This window comes from Manacus vitellinus, unplaced genomic scaffold, assembly GCF_001715985.3.
Source record: "Manacus vitellinus isolate BGI_N305 unplaced genomic scaffold, ASM171598v3 scaffold_39_pilon, whole genome shotgun sequence".
NCBI lineage: Eukaryota > Metazoa > Chordata > Aves > Passeriformes > Pipridae > Manacus > Manacus vitellinus.
In genome coordinates, this window is record NW_021940534.1 from 2,884,975 (window position 1) to 2,901,563 (window position 16,589).

Genomic DNA, 16,589 nt, shown 5'->3' on the forward strand with positions numbered 1-16,589 from the left:
AAGCGCTGGAGAAAAAGCATTCACATTACCCTGTTTGCTCTGCCTGGGTTTAGAAACCAACACTGACCAGCATGAGAGGAGGTTTGAGGGAGTTTTTCATGTAGTCTGGAGGTGTGCTCACAAGGAAGAGTAGTGCTTGCAGCACAGGCCGCTGGGACAGCCATCTGCAGAGATGACATGGGATGCACATCTCACTCTTCTCACTTTACCATGTCCAGAAACCTGAGGCCTCCATATGTGTCAAAATTGCAATGATTTTTTTCTCTAAAAATAATCATTCACATTTCAGATAAATTTTCCCCAATTTTACACAATCTTAAACAAATGTAAAATTTACACACCAATGTCTGGGCATTGTAAGCATTTGTGCCACACACCACCCCAATGTTTTTAACTGATTGCAATCCACACTGTTAGTATTGCAAGCATCTACTATCCCTCCACTGAAGAGCATCATCAAGGAGATATCAACTTAAAGAAGTAAATAAGCATCAAATTATTTTCAGGAAACAATGATCTCTGTGCAGTGCTCTGCAAGCAGGGAAAGGCAAAGTCTAAATTAACTCTGTCAAGTATTATGTTTGAATTAGTTGGTCAGGTCTAAGTATAGCATTTCATGTAGTTGGGCTCAGTGCCTTGTGCAGAGCAGAAGGAAACACAGAAAAGCAACACAAGAGTCAGATGGAGGGAGCAAAACATGGCTGCAATGTTTCCTTAAGACACCTAGCAGTGAGGCAGGCTGGGGTGGCACAGGGAGCTGGGAGAGGACAGGGAAGAAGAGCTATGGGGCTGGCATCTTGGACAGGAAGAGCTGTGTGCTTAGTGCCAGGTGTATACAGGCCACGTGGGGAAGGATGGGAGAAAGTGCTGGAGTTGCCAATGCCTGAGTGCAGCTGCCCTGCAGCTTTACTAGTCATGCAGCATGGAAGAAAAAGCTGTGCAGACAATGGAAGTTAGTGCTATACCACCAGAGCACAGCACTGCAGCAGGGAGAATACTTCACACAACATAAGCCACCTGTACCAGGTAAACACATGCAGCACTGGGAGTGAAATGCACCATTCCTCTTCATGTTAATGGGAACAAGGGCTTCTTCCCTTGCTGCTGTGTAAAAAGCACACCCTGTGATACCCACAAGGCTCTTCCTCCCAGTTCTCCCTTTGAAGCCAGCTCAGTTTGCTCTGTAGGATTTCCCAGAGGAGTCTGGGCACCACATGGTTCAGTTGTATGTCCTTGGTCAAGGAGACAATCATGATTCATGTTTCAGACAAGCAGGCACAGCTGGCAGGTAACATCTTTCAGGAAGCATCTCTAAATGTCGTCATTGTTCCAGGCCTGGGAGACAGTCTTCCCAGTCCTCCCCACCCAGTTGCCATGGGGACATACAAACAGGTGATGTTGAGATACGTTTCCCTGCTACTACCAGAGGCTCAGTCCCAGGTCAAAACAGCAACACTTCTAGCAAAACTAACCATCAAATAACTTGCCTTTCGAACAATGTGTCAATGACAAGAGGAATGGGTTTGCATCCCTTTGCGATGCATAAGCAGTTCCTGATATTTTCTGTGTTTGGGTAGGGGAAGAGCTGGCTTTTAGCTCTAACATATCAAGAATATGAGTCTAAGTTTGATTTTTTTTTCCTCTTTGGAGGTTCCAGCAATGCTGGCTTAGTGTTAAAAGTTCAGCAGTTTGAATATTCAACAATGTGGCCTATTTTCCCATTTTTTATTTATTTGTTTAGTGCTTTTATCAGTACCGTTCAATAAGGAAACCAAGAACTTCTGAGCAAAAATCACATTCTCTCTCATTTCTTAATGTACTGCATTTGATTTCCTAAACCTATGCATCAGGTTGTGTTGTGAAAAAACAGGGGAAATATCTGAAATTCTGTGGTGGTAAAAATAAAGCCATAAAGACACTTCATGTCTGAATCTGCCACAGAACAAAACAAATGCCCAAATTTTAATTTGAGCTTTTATTTCTACACTAGAAAGAGGGATAGCTAATATACCACCATCTTTTTCCAAGGATGGTTTACTCTCAGCTAAGAGTGGGATTAGCCCACAACCCAGGGTCCAAATATCTGCAAGCTGAGGCTCTGAATATCAGAAAGCTTATCAGTTCTGGGCTATCCCTCAGTTTAACAGAGAGAAAAGGAAGCAAAGTGTGGCAGGTGAAGTTTTGCAATTTAAAAAATAAAGAAACACTGCATGAGTTTTATATCTAACCATCACTAAACCAAAGTTTCATCCATTCAAAATGCAAATTACATCAGTGGCCACATACTGGATAATGTGAATAAATCTTCTTATTCTGCCCACTACTACTAAGATCACATACTACGCTCCTGGGAGTTGTGCTCCTATATAGTCCAGCTGTACCTGAAGCCAGCAGAATAACACAACATACTTACTCCCTGGAGTCCTGCTAAAAGAGGGAATAATTCATGCCAGGGGAGTGTGTGTTTGCCAAGCAGGTGCATTTCCCTGTGCACATGTGTGTGCAAATCCCATTCCCATCCCCTTTGACCAGATTCTACTGACACCTCTCTGATAACATGGGCGATGGCCTGCAGCTTGCAGCCTTCAAAAGCAGCAAACACTAGTGGACTCAGGTTTTAGAGATGCCTGTACTAAGGGATTCCAGGCAAGAACATCCTTCTCTAAACCACGAATCAGCCCTGTGTTTTTAAAAACAGTCAGTTGGCAAGGTCAGAAAATGTAGGAATCCAATGCAAAATACATGCTCCAAAGTACTTTCTGGCTGCTACCTGGAATGCTCCCTCATACATGTTCCTGTCATTTTATCTTAAAAATACATGGTTGAGTGGTCATCTAGAAATCTGCCTAGCTTCTGGGTTTTTTTTTGCAATCTTCCTTTACACAAAATACTTTACATTCTCATGCAATAAACAGAAATATTTTGTCTTACTGTGTTAAAACACTGTGAAATATACTCACCTTCACATACTCACCTTCAGTCTATTTTTTAAAATTCCAATGAGTAACAGGAATGAAATCTGAAAGACTCAGGCATTAAGAAATATGCTTATCATGAGAAATCTTTACTGAAAAATTAAATTTTTATTGAGTCAAACAATTGCTTTTACATTAGTACTTCATTATTTCAGATAGGAATAGTTATACTTTTGCCATTTGCTACCATGTTATAGTTTCCTTGTCTACAAGATTATATTTCATCGTTCCACTCCTGAAATAAAAACAAACAAAATGAACACCCCACACTGTGACTTTTCTTCATAGACCTAAAAAAGACAGCTACAGAAGGCAAAGTTACAGCAGCCAAACTCCTCTCATAAAACTCATGTTATGTTTGGTAAGCCTCAAGCTCATCTGGAATTTGAAATCAGTGGATTTTTGGTGGCAAAGTAAAGCAATATATGATTAGATATTCTGGGAGTTTTCTTCAGTTTGTTGGACCAAGAATTTCACACTACAATGTGTTCATAATTTGCTGGAACATACACACATGTTTTTCACATTCTACCTGTCTTTGCGCACTATTTCTACAATGTCTTGTCTTGTCAAGTTATATACAGCTATTTGTCCTCTCCACCCAAGCCATATTGTGTCATCAAGCCTCTTTCTCCACTTCCTAATTTTTTTTTAAAACCCCTTTTCTTCCCCCCAATTTTCAGAACCTACTTCTGAAATCTCATTAACTACCTGCATTATTCATACAGCCTCACTGACCTGGTTTTATTATTTTCTTGCATTACCAAAACAAACAAAAAAAGCTATCAAAGATTTGCAGCTGATCCTGGAAGGACCAAAAAAGTTTCAGCCATAGAATTTTATTCTTCACTGAGAGAAAATGAGCCCTATCCAGTTTTAATGCAATAATAATGTTTTCTTGGAGTCACTCAGTTTTTCTAACTAAAAGCAGGAACAAAGGTGGAACAGTGATGTCCTCCAGAGGCTGCAAGGAGCCTTCCGTGGAGCCCAGGACAGCAAGCTCCTGAGCCCCCTGCTTGCATCTGGTAAGGCAGACAATGAAGGCAGAAACTCCCAACTTTTGCCCTACCTGTATGGCAGTATGAAGGACCCTACCCTCTAAACAGCATTATTATTTTTATTTTATTTTTAGTTTATTTTATCTGACAGCATCTCCTCTTCTTGGAATGAAGAAAGGAGAACACGAAAAAGGCCACAGGTCTTGAGGAAATAAAAGATTAAGTACAAGACATTTTTAAAAAAAAGTATTCTTGCAATAAAAAGGCTGTAGTTTGGGATGGCTGCAGCAAGTGGGTGAGGTAGGCACACTACTACGGCAGAGAGAGAAGGCATTTTACAGCACTTGCTGACGAGTAGCTGCTCAGTCCAGCAATATCAGGCCATGTGCTTAATAGAGCTAAAATCTGCACAGTCTATGCCAAGATTAAATTAAATATTTTCCTGGAATCTACTGTCTCCTGTACCCATGTGAACTGGAAAATTTAAGCAGAAAGATTAGAATGCACAGGATAAATATATGTTAGGAAGTTTATCAATACACATCCATATAATGCATGATATATAAAGTAACAATAATCAAGTGTAACACCTCAGATGAGCCGTCAGGAACAATATCAATGACAAAGTGATTTCCACGGTCATGGCAGTACAGATTTCTTACATGGTCACATGATTTTTTAACAAATTACACTAATTAGAACCTATTTCTGAGTGCTTTGTCTCACCTTAAAGTAAAAAAGAAGCAGCAGCAGAAAAGGTTCAGGCAGGTGCAATGGCTGGTGTTGAGCACAGAAAGCCTGCTGCCTAAGGAGAGATCAAAAAGACTTGGATCTTCAGCTTGGACAAGAGACAGCCAAGGAGAAGTATGAGGGATAAAATCACGTTGTCAATATTTCTAAAGACAGATGAAGTTCTAAGGGGTGTAGAGGAAACAATCTGCCATCATATCTCAGAACTGCTTTTCCTATTGGAAAAAATGGGGGACATATAGCAAGTGTCTTACAAGTTTTCAAGACAAAGCAGACCTTTACCACAAAGCATATAATTAAATTGTGGGACTCTGTGCTGTGGGACTTTTTAGATGCCAAGACTATAAATGGGTTAAAAACAACACTTAAAAGAATTAACAGAAATCCATGGGCAAGAATCAAACCCACAGACAGACACACCCTCCATCTCAAGAGATCTCCAAACTGCAGATTGCTATAAATTAGGAGGTATATGAAAGCTCACCATGCATGTGGGCTGTTCATGTACTTTTTTACATGCACCCACTACAGTTCTTAGATTAGAGGGACCCAGCGGACCTTCCACCTGACCCAGAGTCAGCATAAAGCATAGTACCACTTTTTTAAAGTAAGTATCTTGCGAAACCATATAAAATCCATTTGTCCACCTAGGATTTCCTTAGTCACACTGCTCCTTCTTGTCCTTTGAGACAGGCAGAGGATTATCTAATATGTTGTAATTAAATCAGAAATGCACAGTTTCTGTTGTCAAGACATGAGTCACTTTTTCATGCACAGATCCGATTCCAGTGACGCAGTTGCAAAGGCATCTTTTCAAACTCTTTACCGTTGGATTGAATTTTTTTCTGAGCTAAGCTGTCAGCAAAAACTGCTGAGCAGTGAGTGGCAATCAATTCAGCCTTGTCTCTCAACAAGTTAAGAGTTTTGACATAGTGCTGTTCTCACATAGAGGCTTGCTTATGAAAATGACATTTAAATGCTTTTTTTAAAAGCATACTTTTATAAAATCATCCACTTTTAGAAAGAAAATGTCTAAAGAAGTAGGCTGTTTGCCTCAGCACCTCTTGAAATTTCAGTACTATTGCCGTGCATGCACTTGAGAAGATGCATTTCTTCAGTTTGACTTGACATTTTTCACTCCCTAATGTAGAAAGCAGTGTGAGCCAGGACTTGCCAGGAAATGTCTACTGGTACATGGCACACCATCTCAGTGAAGTATTAGCTGTTCAGCAACTGGTTGCTTATCCCTTGTGTTACTTGAACAACAAGGATTATGAACTATTCAGCTACAGTATGAAATGGATAAATATAATACATTTCCCAGATCTTATAAAAGTTAAAACAGTGGGTAGAGAATAAAGGGTTTACATTATGCAAAAGAAAAAACTGGGATCAGTATGAAGCAAACATTTCCTAACAAAGAAGCCTATTAAACAGCTAAAAAGTCCCTTGTGGGAAGAAGTGGAGGCCTCATCACTTGACATATTTAAAAACAGACTAGACAAAGCATTCATCTCTACAGGGACAGAGGAAATGGATAAAATTACTTATTAGGCTTTTTTCTACCCATCTCTGATTTCTATGATTTAATACATCTTTTAAAATGCAAACCACATTACACAAGCAAAAGGCTGAAAAACAATAAAACAGTTTTTAATTGTACTGTTGCCCAGCACAATGAAACTTGATTTAAAATTAAATTTATGCTAGCAATTCAGACTGCAAGATGACTTCTCTTTGTTTAAGGTCTAGCACTGAAAGCTTTGCTACTGGCACACATGCCTCTAAAAAGATGATTTAGCATCCCCAGACTGGGGATATGTTCTTTGTGCCAGAACTCTTTATAAACTGTGACGGTTCAACTTTTGACAAGGGTAGCTGATGCAAAAGGCAGAATGGTGCTTTAGAGAAAAGCAGTGGAATACGGGGTTTGTGCCTAAGGTCTGGCAGACTTATAAACTCCCTCAGGAATCTCCAGCACTAAATATTTACTGATGTCACTCAAAGCATGACATCTAATCTGCTATCATGAAAATAAAAATAGACTCTCAGAACAGTTTCTTTCTATCACTTTGAATATATTAAAATTATTTCAAAATTTTCAGGGTTTTTTTCCCACTTTTTTTTCTTTTTTTAATCCTTGAAGGCACTGCTCTATTTAAAATAAAGTATACCATCTTGTTCTGTAGAAATATGAAGAAATATGGAAAAAACCAACCCTGACAAACCTAAGGATAGTCAAAATGACCCTGTTTAAGAGCGTAACACTGTGGACCTTTCACTCCACCCACCATCCACACAGGAAGATGAAATCATGATGTAGAACTCCTGAAGAAGAAATCACAATGCACAGCTGAAGTGAACTGTCCCAGAGATAACGCTGGGGTGGGTGTTGAATCATAGCGGTCCTCAGGCCTCTCACTATTTTTGAACCAGCCAAGAAAAGGCAAGATGTGGCCACATGTTTTCCTTGCCTTGACATCAAAACTATTTTAACAACATGCTGCCATTTCCCCTCTGCAGCCTGTTCACTCTTGCATCCTGGCTGCAATTTACCATCTTTTCAGTATTAGTCTTGTTGTGCTAGACTGGGTTGCAAACTCAGTGTAGTAGAAAATATTACTTCATTTCAAAATACTGTTTACCCACAGTTCAATGTAGTCTTGTCCCAGAAGAGGGGGCAGAAAAGTAAGGGGAACAGTTAATTTAATCTATCCCTAGAACCAGCTAGAATTAAGAAAAACAGTGGTCCAGTACCTGAATGACAAGGACCTCCCTCAGAAATATCATCCACCTTCCTGTGAACCTCCTCCATTCCTTTTCCTCTGGTTGAAGTGATGTGTGGTCATTTAGCTGGAAAGTTGTGTTTTCCTGTACTGTGCTTATCTGTTTGGCTGTGGGCTGCCAGACTTATCTGTACCTTCAGGTAATAAAGTCTGTTCAGAACAGTGTCTATCTGTGGATATATTGTAAAATGTTGGCAACTCTGAAGTTTGCAGATGGTGTTATCAGGACAAGCATTTGCCTATTTTAAACAACTTCCTCATGAGGGGAAGAGGAGGGGCAGATACTGGTCTCTTCTCTGTGGTGAACAGTGACAGAACCTGAGGAAATGGCCTGAAGTTGTGGCAGGGAAGGTTTAGGTTAGATGTTAGAAAAGTTTTTCACCCAGAGGGCCCTGAACAGGCTCCCCAGGGAAGTGGTCACAGCACCAAGCCTGACAGAATTCAAGAAACATTTGGATGATACACTCAGGCACATGCCATGACTCTTGGGGATGGTCCTGTGCAGGGATAGGAGTTGGACTTGTTGATCCTTGTGGGTCCTTTCCAACCCATCATATTCTGTGAATCTGTGATTCTGTGAAGTGTTTTATATTAGCATGTAGAGTTTTGTGGGCATATAATTGATACAGTAGGACAAACTCCCAATGCAGCTAAATCAAATCAGCCCTTATTTTGGGAGTATGCCCAAATCTAAGTATGTCTTTAAATTAGAATAAAGTTCAATACTTTGCCATTTGGAAAGTAAAAACACTCAACTGTAATTTTAATTACCAAATGAATTTTAAACTCCAGAAGAGTCAGTTTGAAAAACAATAAACTGTTTGCAGCAGCTGTACCCCAAAATCCTTATTTAAAACACAGCCCCTTTGTCCAGGCATAGACCCATCTCTGCTTTGCACAGTTTCTCAGCCACAGCACAACCCCAGTCCCGCATCCTATTTAATTGTTCTTTAGGCTCTTGGGCTCAGGCCACACTGGCAGAGCTTCATCCCTCACTGAGTCTCGCTCAGAGGATGGTCCAGCTCAGAACATCCTTCCTATGTTGTGTCCAGCAGCTGCTACTGCATCATCCTGCCCCAGCCTTCAGGGGATATCACTATATCACACTGTAAATGAGCAGCTGGTGAGGATGCAGTCTGCCTCCATAGGATAAGCAGGAATTAAAAAAAAAAAATCTCATTTGGACAAAATTAATCCTGTAGTAATGAATTTATAATACTTTTTACCTGGTTGAGTCATATGTCTGGTCATAGCAGGAATAAATCCCACTGAAAGGGAATTGCCTGGGTGTGCAGGCAGTATTTTACAACCACAGGAGCCATTACTTTCCAGGAAGAGAAAAACAGTCAGAGAAAGAGAAGGAAAAGCAGGCAGCCAAGTATGCCAGACTTGATTTTAGCCCCATTTACATTGATTTCATCAGTTATTCCACTGCAGAGGACACAAGAGTTTTCAGTTCTAACTCTTAAGGATGGTAGAGAATAAAAGTAAGAGAAGAGTAATATCTGAAGTTCCTCTAGTCTCACAGCAAATATCTTCTCCACAAATAATTGAGATTTACCTCCCAGCAATTCTTAATGGCCATACTGTAAGTCATATAGGTATTTTACGACACCAAAGCTGTAATAAAGTGCTCTGGGTGAGCAGCAGAATAGCTATACAATCAGTATGTTTTTGCACGCTTGGATTTTTGATTGGGTTAGTATTGCAGCACAGCCTAAAACAGCAGTATAAATTTAATGGGCTGGCAGTCTTAAAAGTAGGGAAGTATAATAACAGGTGTATTTATTTTTGCTGTGATATGTAACTGATACCACTGCGTCAGCCTAATCTTGCTGAGATTAGGCTCTCTTTTGAAACAGAAAAGAAAATACCTGGTACTGGACCTAAGATAAACTTAGTCAGATGAAAATCAAAAGGAAAAGACAACAGGTAGCACTGTAGAACATGTTGTGCAAAGGTAATACATATATATCACATATTTGCAAAACCTACTTCCTCTATCAGTCAGCCCTTTATTAGAGACACTGTATTCAGACAAATTGAACAAATCCTAAAACATGTAAATCCCTAACACTACAAATACATCTTTTCCCAAAGTTATGAAGTACTATAAAACCACATAGGTTTCTTTTTTTCTTGCTTTTTGACATGATTGTTGTTGGATACTTAAAATTTATGAGTTCATAGATGAGTCAAACCTTGCACTATACCAGAAATGGAGATGATACCTCTTCTAACTACATGTGCTTTACCACAGACGTTAAAAACAATTACTTAGGAATAGTTATTTCTAGGAATTCTGAAAATATTTTAGTTATAATTATTGTCATTACAGAAAAGTCTGAAACATTTCCTTTAATCATTCAATACACAGCTCCATAACCCCAAACACTTGAAAACTATAACTTTGCTATGTTTTCTTCTTACATATGTGCCTATATGTACATACACACACATATATACGCACTATTAGAAACTGAGTGTCGAGAAAAGCAGAACCTTTACATTTTCTTATTTTTCTCTATGTTTGCAATAGGAATATAACTGTAGATACCACTTTTGCCATCTACAAAAATTGGACCAGCTTAATTTCAGATCCTCTTGACAGACACAACAACCACTTAGGCTCTGCTTTTCCCACTGTCATTTTTCATTCTTACCAAAGTCTGTTAGCTCTAAGAGTATATTGTTGGGTCATACATTCAGTTTTCATGCAACAAACCCATCTCCCTTTTACACTGCCCCGAAATTACTAAATCTTGTGCCTAAAACCAGCCTTGCACTGCTCAACTCCGTTTCAGCTTTTACTCTGCTGTGCACAGGAAAACCAGTTTGCAGTTGTGGCATTGACTAGACCTAGTTATACACATAAACATTAAATATTACTTATTTTTGTGCTCTTCCAGTAGTTCAAAAAGTAGCCTAAACCATGCAACATATAAGCACGTCTTACAGGGCCTGGGTCTATTTGCGGAATGATAAATTATCAGTAATTCCTCTGAGCCCCACTAATCAAGGCATTCTAATTGCCACATCTAGAATGCCATCAACTGACAATGGTGACAGAGGGAGTTCAGAATATTAAACATTTTGAAGAACTATGCCTTAAACTGAAACCTTCCTAAAGTCATAGTATCTCCTCAAATTGCTCATTCTGTGAACTCAGAAAGAGAAAAAAAATGAACAAAAAACCAGTTAATCATTTCAGAACTTTTTTCCAATTTGTATTAGTGATTAAAGATCCATTTCCTAATGGTTGGGAATAAAAGTCTATCTTGAGAGCTGAAGTCACATAAGTCAAATTCTCCAGCATAACTACCACAGAGTACCTGTGCATGAGGTTGTTCATTTGTTAGGAGGACTAGTGGCTTGGAAATGTGGGGTGGTTGTGGAAATGCTGGAAGGGAGGGTAAGCACAACAGAACATATCTAGAGAAGTCTGCAGAGCTCTGAACTCTCAAAGGGAAGCCCTAAGGTGTATGTACACTGAAATAAGTGCACCTGGAGAACAGCAAATATGTGGCTGGGTCCCCGGAAGTACTCACTAGCAGGAATATTTCACAGTGAGCTGCAACTGTGTGATAAGAAAAATAGGCTTCCTTTTGGGGAAAGTGTTCTGGAGACATGTTTTTAGATGGTAAAAAAAGATTCCTCATTTTGCAAAATATGGCGAGACTATAACCATTGGCCTCCTACATGTATTTTTGCTGTAACGAGAACTTAAAAAAGCAATGGTAGCTTGTCTTATTCTTCATTTAATATTAACTAACAAAGTGATTTAATTTGTTTTAAGCAAAAATGGATGATAAACAACAGATATTCCAAAGCATGAGATGCTTTGGGTGAAGACATGCGGTACTTGGACCTGGAAGGTGCCTGTTACATTAATTTCTTTTAGGTGGATCCTGCAGCCTGGACTGACTTGATGAAGCCAACAGAAAGCAAAGGGCTACTCATTTGAACAGTGGCAGCAGTAGGTGGCACCAAGTTTGGCAATTTTGCTTTATCCCTTCCTAAAACTTGGCCTTTGAAAATCAACATGTAAATTTTATTTCCAATTTTTAGCTCAAAAAAAAGCTCTGGGTAGGGGGAATCAAATTCAGTAGGGGAAAAAAAAGGACCATATAACTAGGGCTACTGCTTCCATTTAGTGGGATGGACAACAATAAGAATAAATAAGAATACAAAGACAGGATAAATCAACTATGCTGCACATCTGGTAACACATCTTATTTTACTATATTTGTTATCAAGATGACATGCAGTCTAGAACTTCATGGCAAACACACTGGCAAAAGCCATAAATCATGAGAATAACAAGGCTCGAAGGAACAAGGCTTACAAAGACAACCCCAAGGGTAACTTTCTTAGATACCAGTAAATAAATCCCTAAAGGCAAGGAACTAAAGTACAGCAAACCTAGCAACCACACTAGCACCCGAATTGAGGTCTGGAAGAGCAAGGATGTGCAGTTCCACACTGTCCAGTTGTGGGACACGGTTGCAACAGAGTCAAAACTTGTAGGCCTGTAAAATTCCACCACGGGGGTTGAGTTCAGAGTCTGGGGACTTTCTCTTTGTACTTCCATGATTGTTATAACCAGGCAATTAGAAGAGGTGTGAGAAGGGCTAACTAGAGATGCCAGCCTTTTGGGAGTCAGCAACAGTTCCGTTGGGTTGTCTGGTAGGCACTTCTTTCCCTTTCCCCCGCAAGCTAAATTTAGAAGGATATTGTTGTCATCAGGAAGACTACTAACCTCATCATCTGGCAGGCATGTTTCAAACCTGCAAAATGGGCACACTATGACTCCTTGTGGGGAATCACCAAAGTCTATGATCTTGCAAAGGCATTTGGCACATACTCTGTGACAACACTCCAGCACTTTTGGTTTTCTCTGTCGCAAGTTATAGCGGTTGTAACATATCTTGCACTCAAGCTCATCTGAGCTCTGGGTCTCCAGGGACTCCTCTGGTAGCTGAGTGGTCATTTCTTCAGATGGTTTTTAGACTTGCAGAAAGAGAAGTCAAGGGATGAAGAGGTCAGTCAGTCTTGTCTTAGAACTTTTTCCTATCACACATCTCAAACAGGAAAAAAGGAGATGACATCATCGAAAAGCATCAGTAGGCATCATCCATTTTCAACTTCTGCTAGAGACTGTGCACTGCATGTCCTTTACTCTGAGCCAGGCACCCATCTGAAAAAAACAAAGTGGAATTTTTGGGGAAGGCAAAGGAAAAAGCAGGAAAGGAAAAGGGAAGGGGAAAGGAAAAGGGAAAGGGAGAAAGAGAGGGAGAAGGCAAGGGAGAGGGAGAGGTAAAGGGACAGCTTTAGCAGGTGAAATATACAAGTTTTACTTTTTACAAGATCAGCTTTCTTTGCTAAAAGTACCTCTAAGGTAGTTTTTTCCTGTGGCATATGGGGCCTATATAACAGTCATGCTGATAAAATGGCATCATGCTGCACAGATTTGTTTTAGACTTGTAGCTCTGACTGGCTCAGCCCATGAATTTCTCAGCAGAAGATGCAATCTGATCACTGACCTGTGACAGTTTGTTTAAATTCTGGTTTCCTAAGGAAATGAGACCCGACTCCTGGAGCTTTTGGTCTTTCCTGGTAACTTGTGAACCCGCTGACCAATTTCAAACAAATCAGCAGAGGGGCCACAGTACTGAAGATAATTAAGTTTCTGAAAGGAAATGAACACTGGCAATTGGGTAGAGGAGAGATATTTATGATATCTACCATTTTATCCTGGGGGGTAATGGCCAGCCAGCAAACCCCTCTCTCTGCTCTGAACGGGCAACATGCTGTCTGTTGCTAAGCCAGAGAGGAGTACAACCCAGGGGGAAACTGGTGATATTCTGGGGAAATAAAGAGTTTGTGGGAGTGGAGTAGGTATGAAAGAGGGCTGGGGTTATTGCAAAGAATTATGTGGGGATCTAGGTACAATTTGGAAAAGATCAGGCTTTATTAATTTTTCTGCTTGTGGAACAGCTCATTTTCTCCACCCAGCTGTGGGGCACATGATTACAAAAATGAGTGTTCTTTAGCTTGCAACAATTGTCTCCTTGGATATGTGGCTGCTAGGGTGAAAGCTAACGTGTCTCTCAAGGGCATTTGCCAGATGCACTGGTTTTCAAGTGTTTCATGACTGTGACAGCTGTTTCACACCTCAGCTGAGGAGAGGTCTGTGGCACGCTTGCGGTGCTGCATGCCCACTCTGCGCAGCAGTTTTGCTACCAGACCCATCAGCTGCCCTTAAACAAATGTCATATTTTGTAATCATGCATTTTCATGACTTCAGGAAACAGTCTTTGTATTATAAACAAGAAATTAATCAGGACTATATACTCTGGAGATCAAAAGTCACCAGCATTTAAAAAAGCAGCTCTATCTGACAGAAGACAAAAACTTGCTCGAGATTCAGGCATATCACAGCATTGCATTTTGCATGCTTTCAAACTCATGTCTTCAGTGCTAGAGTAGCAGGGAACTTGCCACAGTCAAATGATGGGGTCAGCACTTGTGTCTGGCTGCCTTTTGCATTATCAATAAATATCACACACACTGAATATGAAAAAAGTGGCCTCTTTCAATAAACTTATTTCTTGACTACGCATTTCAGTAAATGTCTGATTCCTTTACCTTTTCCTAGGGAAGTTTTTACTCACTCCTAGCATTCAGATCTTTGTCCTTTTTTTTTTTTTGAGGTCAATGCAGGAAGCAATTCTTTTAAGCAATGTTATCCTTCCATCAATACATTTTACCTGCCAACCATCAGGTACAGTAAAGTCTCTTTCATGGGCCTCTTCTTCTTACTGTGCTTTAAGTATTTTCTGTTCTCTCTCTTAACTTTCTGTAAATCCATCAGAGGATGGAAAGACATAACAGAGAAGGATATATAACTTCTATAAGCAACATAATTTCTAAAACTCATCTCCTGGATTTTAAAACAAAGATGTAAACATCAGACAATCCAGTAACAAAAAACCCATGACAACATAGTGAACAAACCCCACATATTTCTGTAAGAATTGTTAGAGACATGGCCCCCTCCCCATTCAATTATCTCAATAACTCTTTCCCTGCCTCTTCCAACTTATTTCTTTAGTGGCCTAAATGTTTTCATCTCTGTCTGACTGTTGTTTTTATTATTTGTACTGTGACTACATTTGTGGTGTGTTCCATTAGGCAAGGCAAACACAAGACCAACCATCCACAGTTTTCAAAGTGTACAAGCTAAACATCATCTAAGACACCAAAAGAACATCTTCTACAGAACTTATAACCTATCCTTTATCCTTTGTTACACTGCATGCTTCCCTATTAATTTCTACTCCTCTTTTTATTTCATTCCAAATATCATCTTCTAGATGACTTTTAAGTAGATATAAATGTCATGAGATGCTAACTTTCCAAAGGATAAAGAAACCACAAAATGGACCAAAAAAAGTGAAATGCCAGCCTACAGGAAGGCAAAGCACTGCTGAAAAATTAAGAAGCTAAACAAAAAAGCAGTTGTTTTTAACTTTTACCTCTTGAATATCATTTGTCTTCTATACCTGAGGTGAATTAGGATTATTAACAAGCTAAGGCTGGCAAACATTGTCCTATGATATAAGACTAGATTCATGATAAACCAAAAATCTTCCAGAAAATGTGTCTGCTTCTTATCGAAAATTATGACCTTTCTCTGAAAACTCCCAACTTGAAAAATCTTTGTATTTTAGTGTTTATCTTTCTAATTAGTATGACCAGCTTTTCACAAAAACCAGCCTGCTTTCCAACCAATTCTATTTGGACATGGATCACTTCCCTCTGAATCAGCTTTCAAACTGAATGTGTTTTCCTATATGGCTGCTATAAGTGCCAACATTTAGCATTAAAACAAGGAATAGCAAGTCCCTGGGACTAGCAATGCCCCAGGTGCTAAACTGGGATTATTAGCTCCATGTCCAGAGCACAATGATCCTCCTATTGTAGTTTCTGTCATGAAATAGTCTACAAATTATTTTCAGACTTTTTTTCTTTAATGTTCTGTACCAGATGCTTCACAGAGTCTCTACAAAACATATCCATCAGTAATAAAACATCATTGATTATTTTTTCTTTGGCTAACTTTAGATGTTGGATTTCTCCTTATGTGTCCTAGTGTGAACACTGCTTACTACTATGGGTTATTTAAAAGTCTTTTCCTTTGAAAATTAAAATTCAATCACCAGTTCTTATTAATGCTCTTCATACATTTTTTACCTTCTCAGCTCTGTGGTGGTTTTAGATGCTTCCTCTGACTTTTTTGCTTTTCTGATTTCTTACAGAATTTTTTTATTTTTCCTTCTCAACACCCACTTTCCTGCTCTCTTTTTTTTTCTCTGCTGGGAACTGACACCTTTTCGAATTTAAATAATGCTGCCCTTCTGTTAAATACACCACATACCCTAAAAAGTTCTCTGATCAGAGACTTATTCAAAATATAAGGAAACTGAGGATTTTATAGAAATCTGACTTCAAATTATCCTTATTTCTTGAGGAAATGAAATGTTTCTTGAGAAATATGGCCAGCTGTGTCTTCAAGCAAATTCTACTCTATGTGAAAGATTTTCTAGCTTTTCTTTTGCATGCCTCCCAGGTGGGTATTCACTGGAAGCAGGCAGAATAAGAAATTAAAGAATGCAATAGCTTAACTGCTGCCCCTCTGAATCCTGTTCCCTCACCAAAAAGGTGACAATTCACATACTTCTCCTTGCTGTGTGTTGAAAGCAATACTACACAGAAAAAAAAGTGATTGTGTCTATATGTTCATGTTTTGTCCTCCTCTTTGGGACATGTTTTTTATGATGCCTTGAGAAGGTATGTCCCTATTACATGCTCCAATACTCCACTAATATTTGGGCTATTTTAAAATACTGGACTACAACTTGCATGTAGTTGCAACTTCTTTCTGACCTTGACATCCAGGGGGCAGTGAAGTAAAAAGTCCTGAGTGCAAGTCCTATGATGAGCCTAACCTCTTTCTCTTCAACTAAAAAATTGCTAGTGATTGGAGGTCAAAGTGAGGTCCCATGTCTATTTTGAAA

At 39.4% G+C, this 16,589-nt stretch overlaps 1 protein-coding gene across 1 annotated transcript; it reads right to left on the minus strand.

Annotated features, from left to right (window-relative positions):
- Positions 1-8,948: 8,948 nt before the first annotated feature.
- Positions 8,949-12,687, minus strand: RNF182 (ring finger protein 182). The gene has a single exon (XM_018077638.2). The coding sequence runs from the start codon at positions 12,497-12,499 to the stop codon at positions 11,762-11,764; it is 738 nt and encodes a 245-aa protein (XP_017933127.1). The 5' UTR covers positions 12,500-12,687; the 3' UTR covers positions 8,949-11,761.
- Between the last annotated feature and the right edge of the window lie 3,902 nt (positions 12,688-16,589).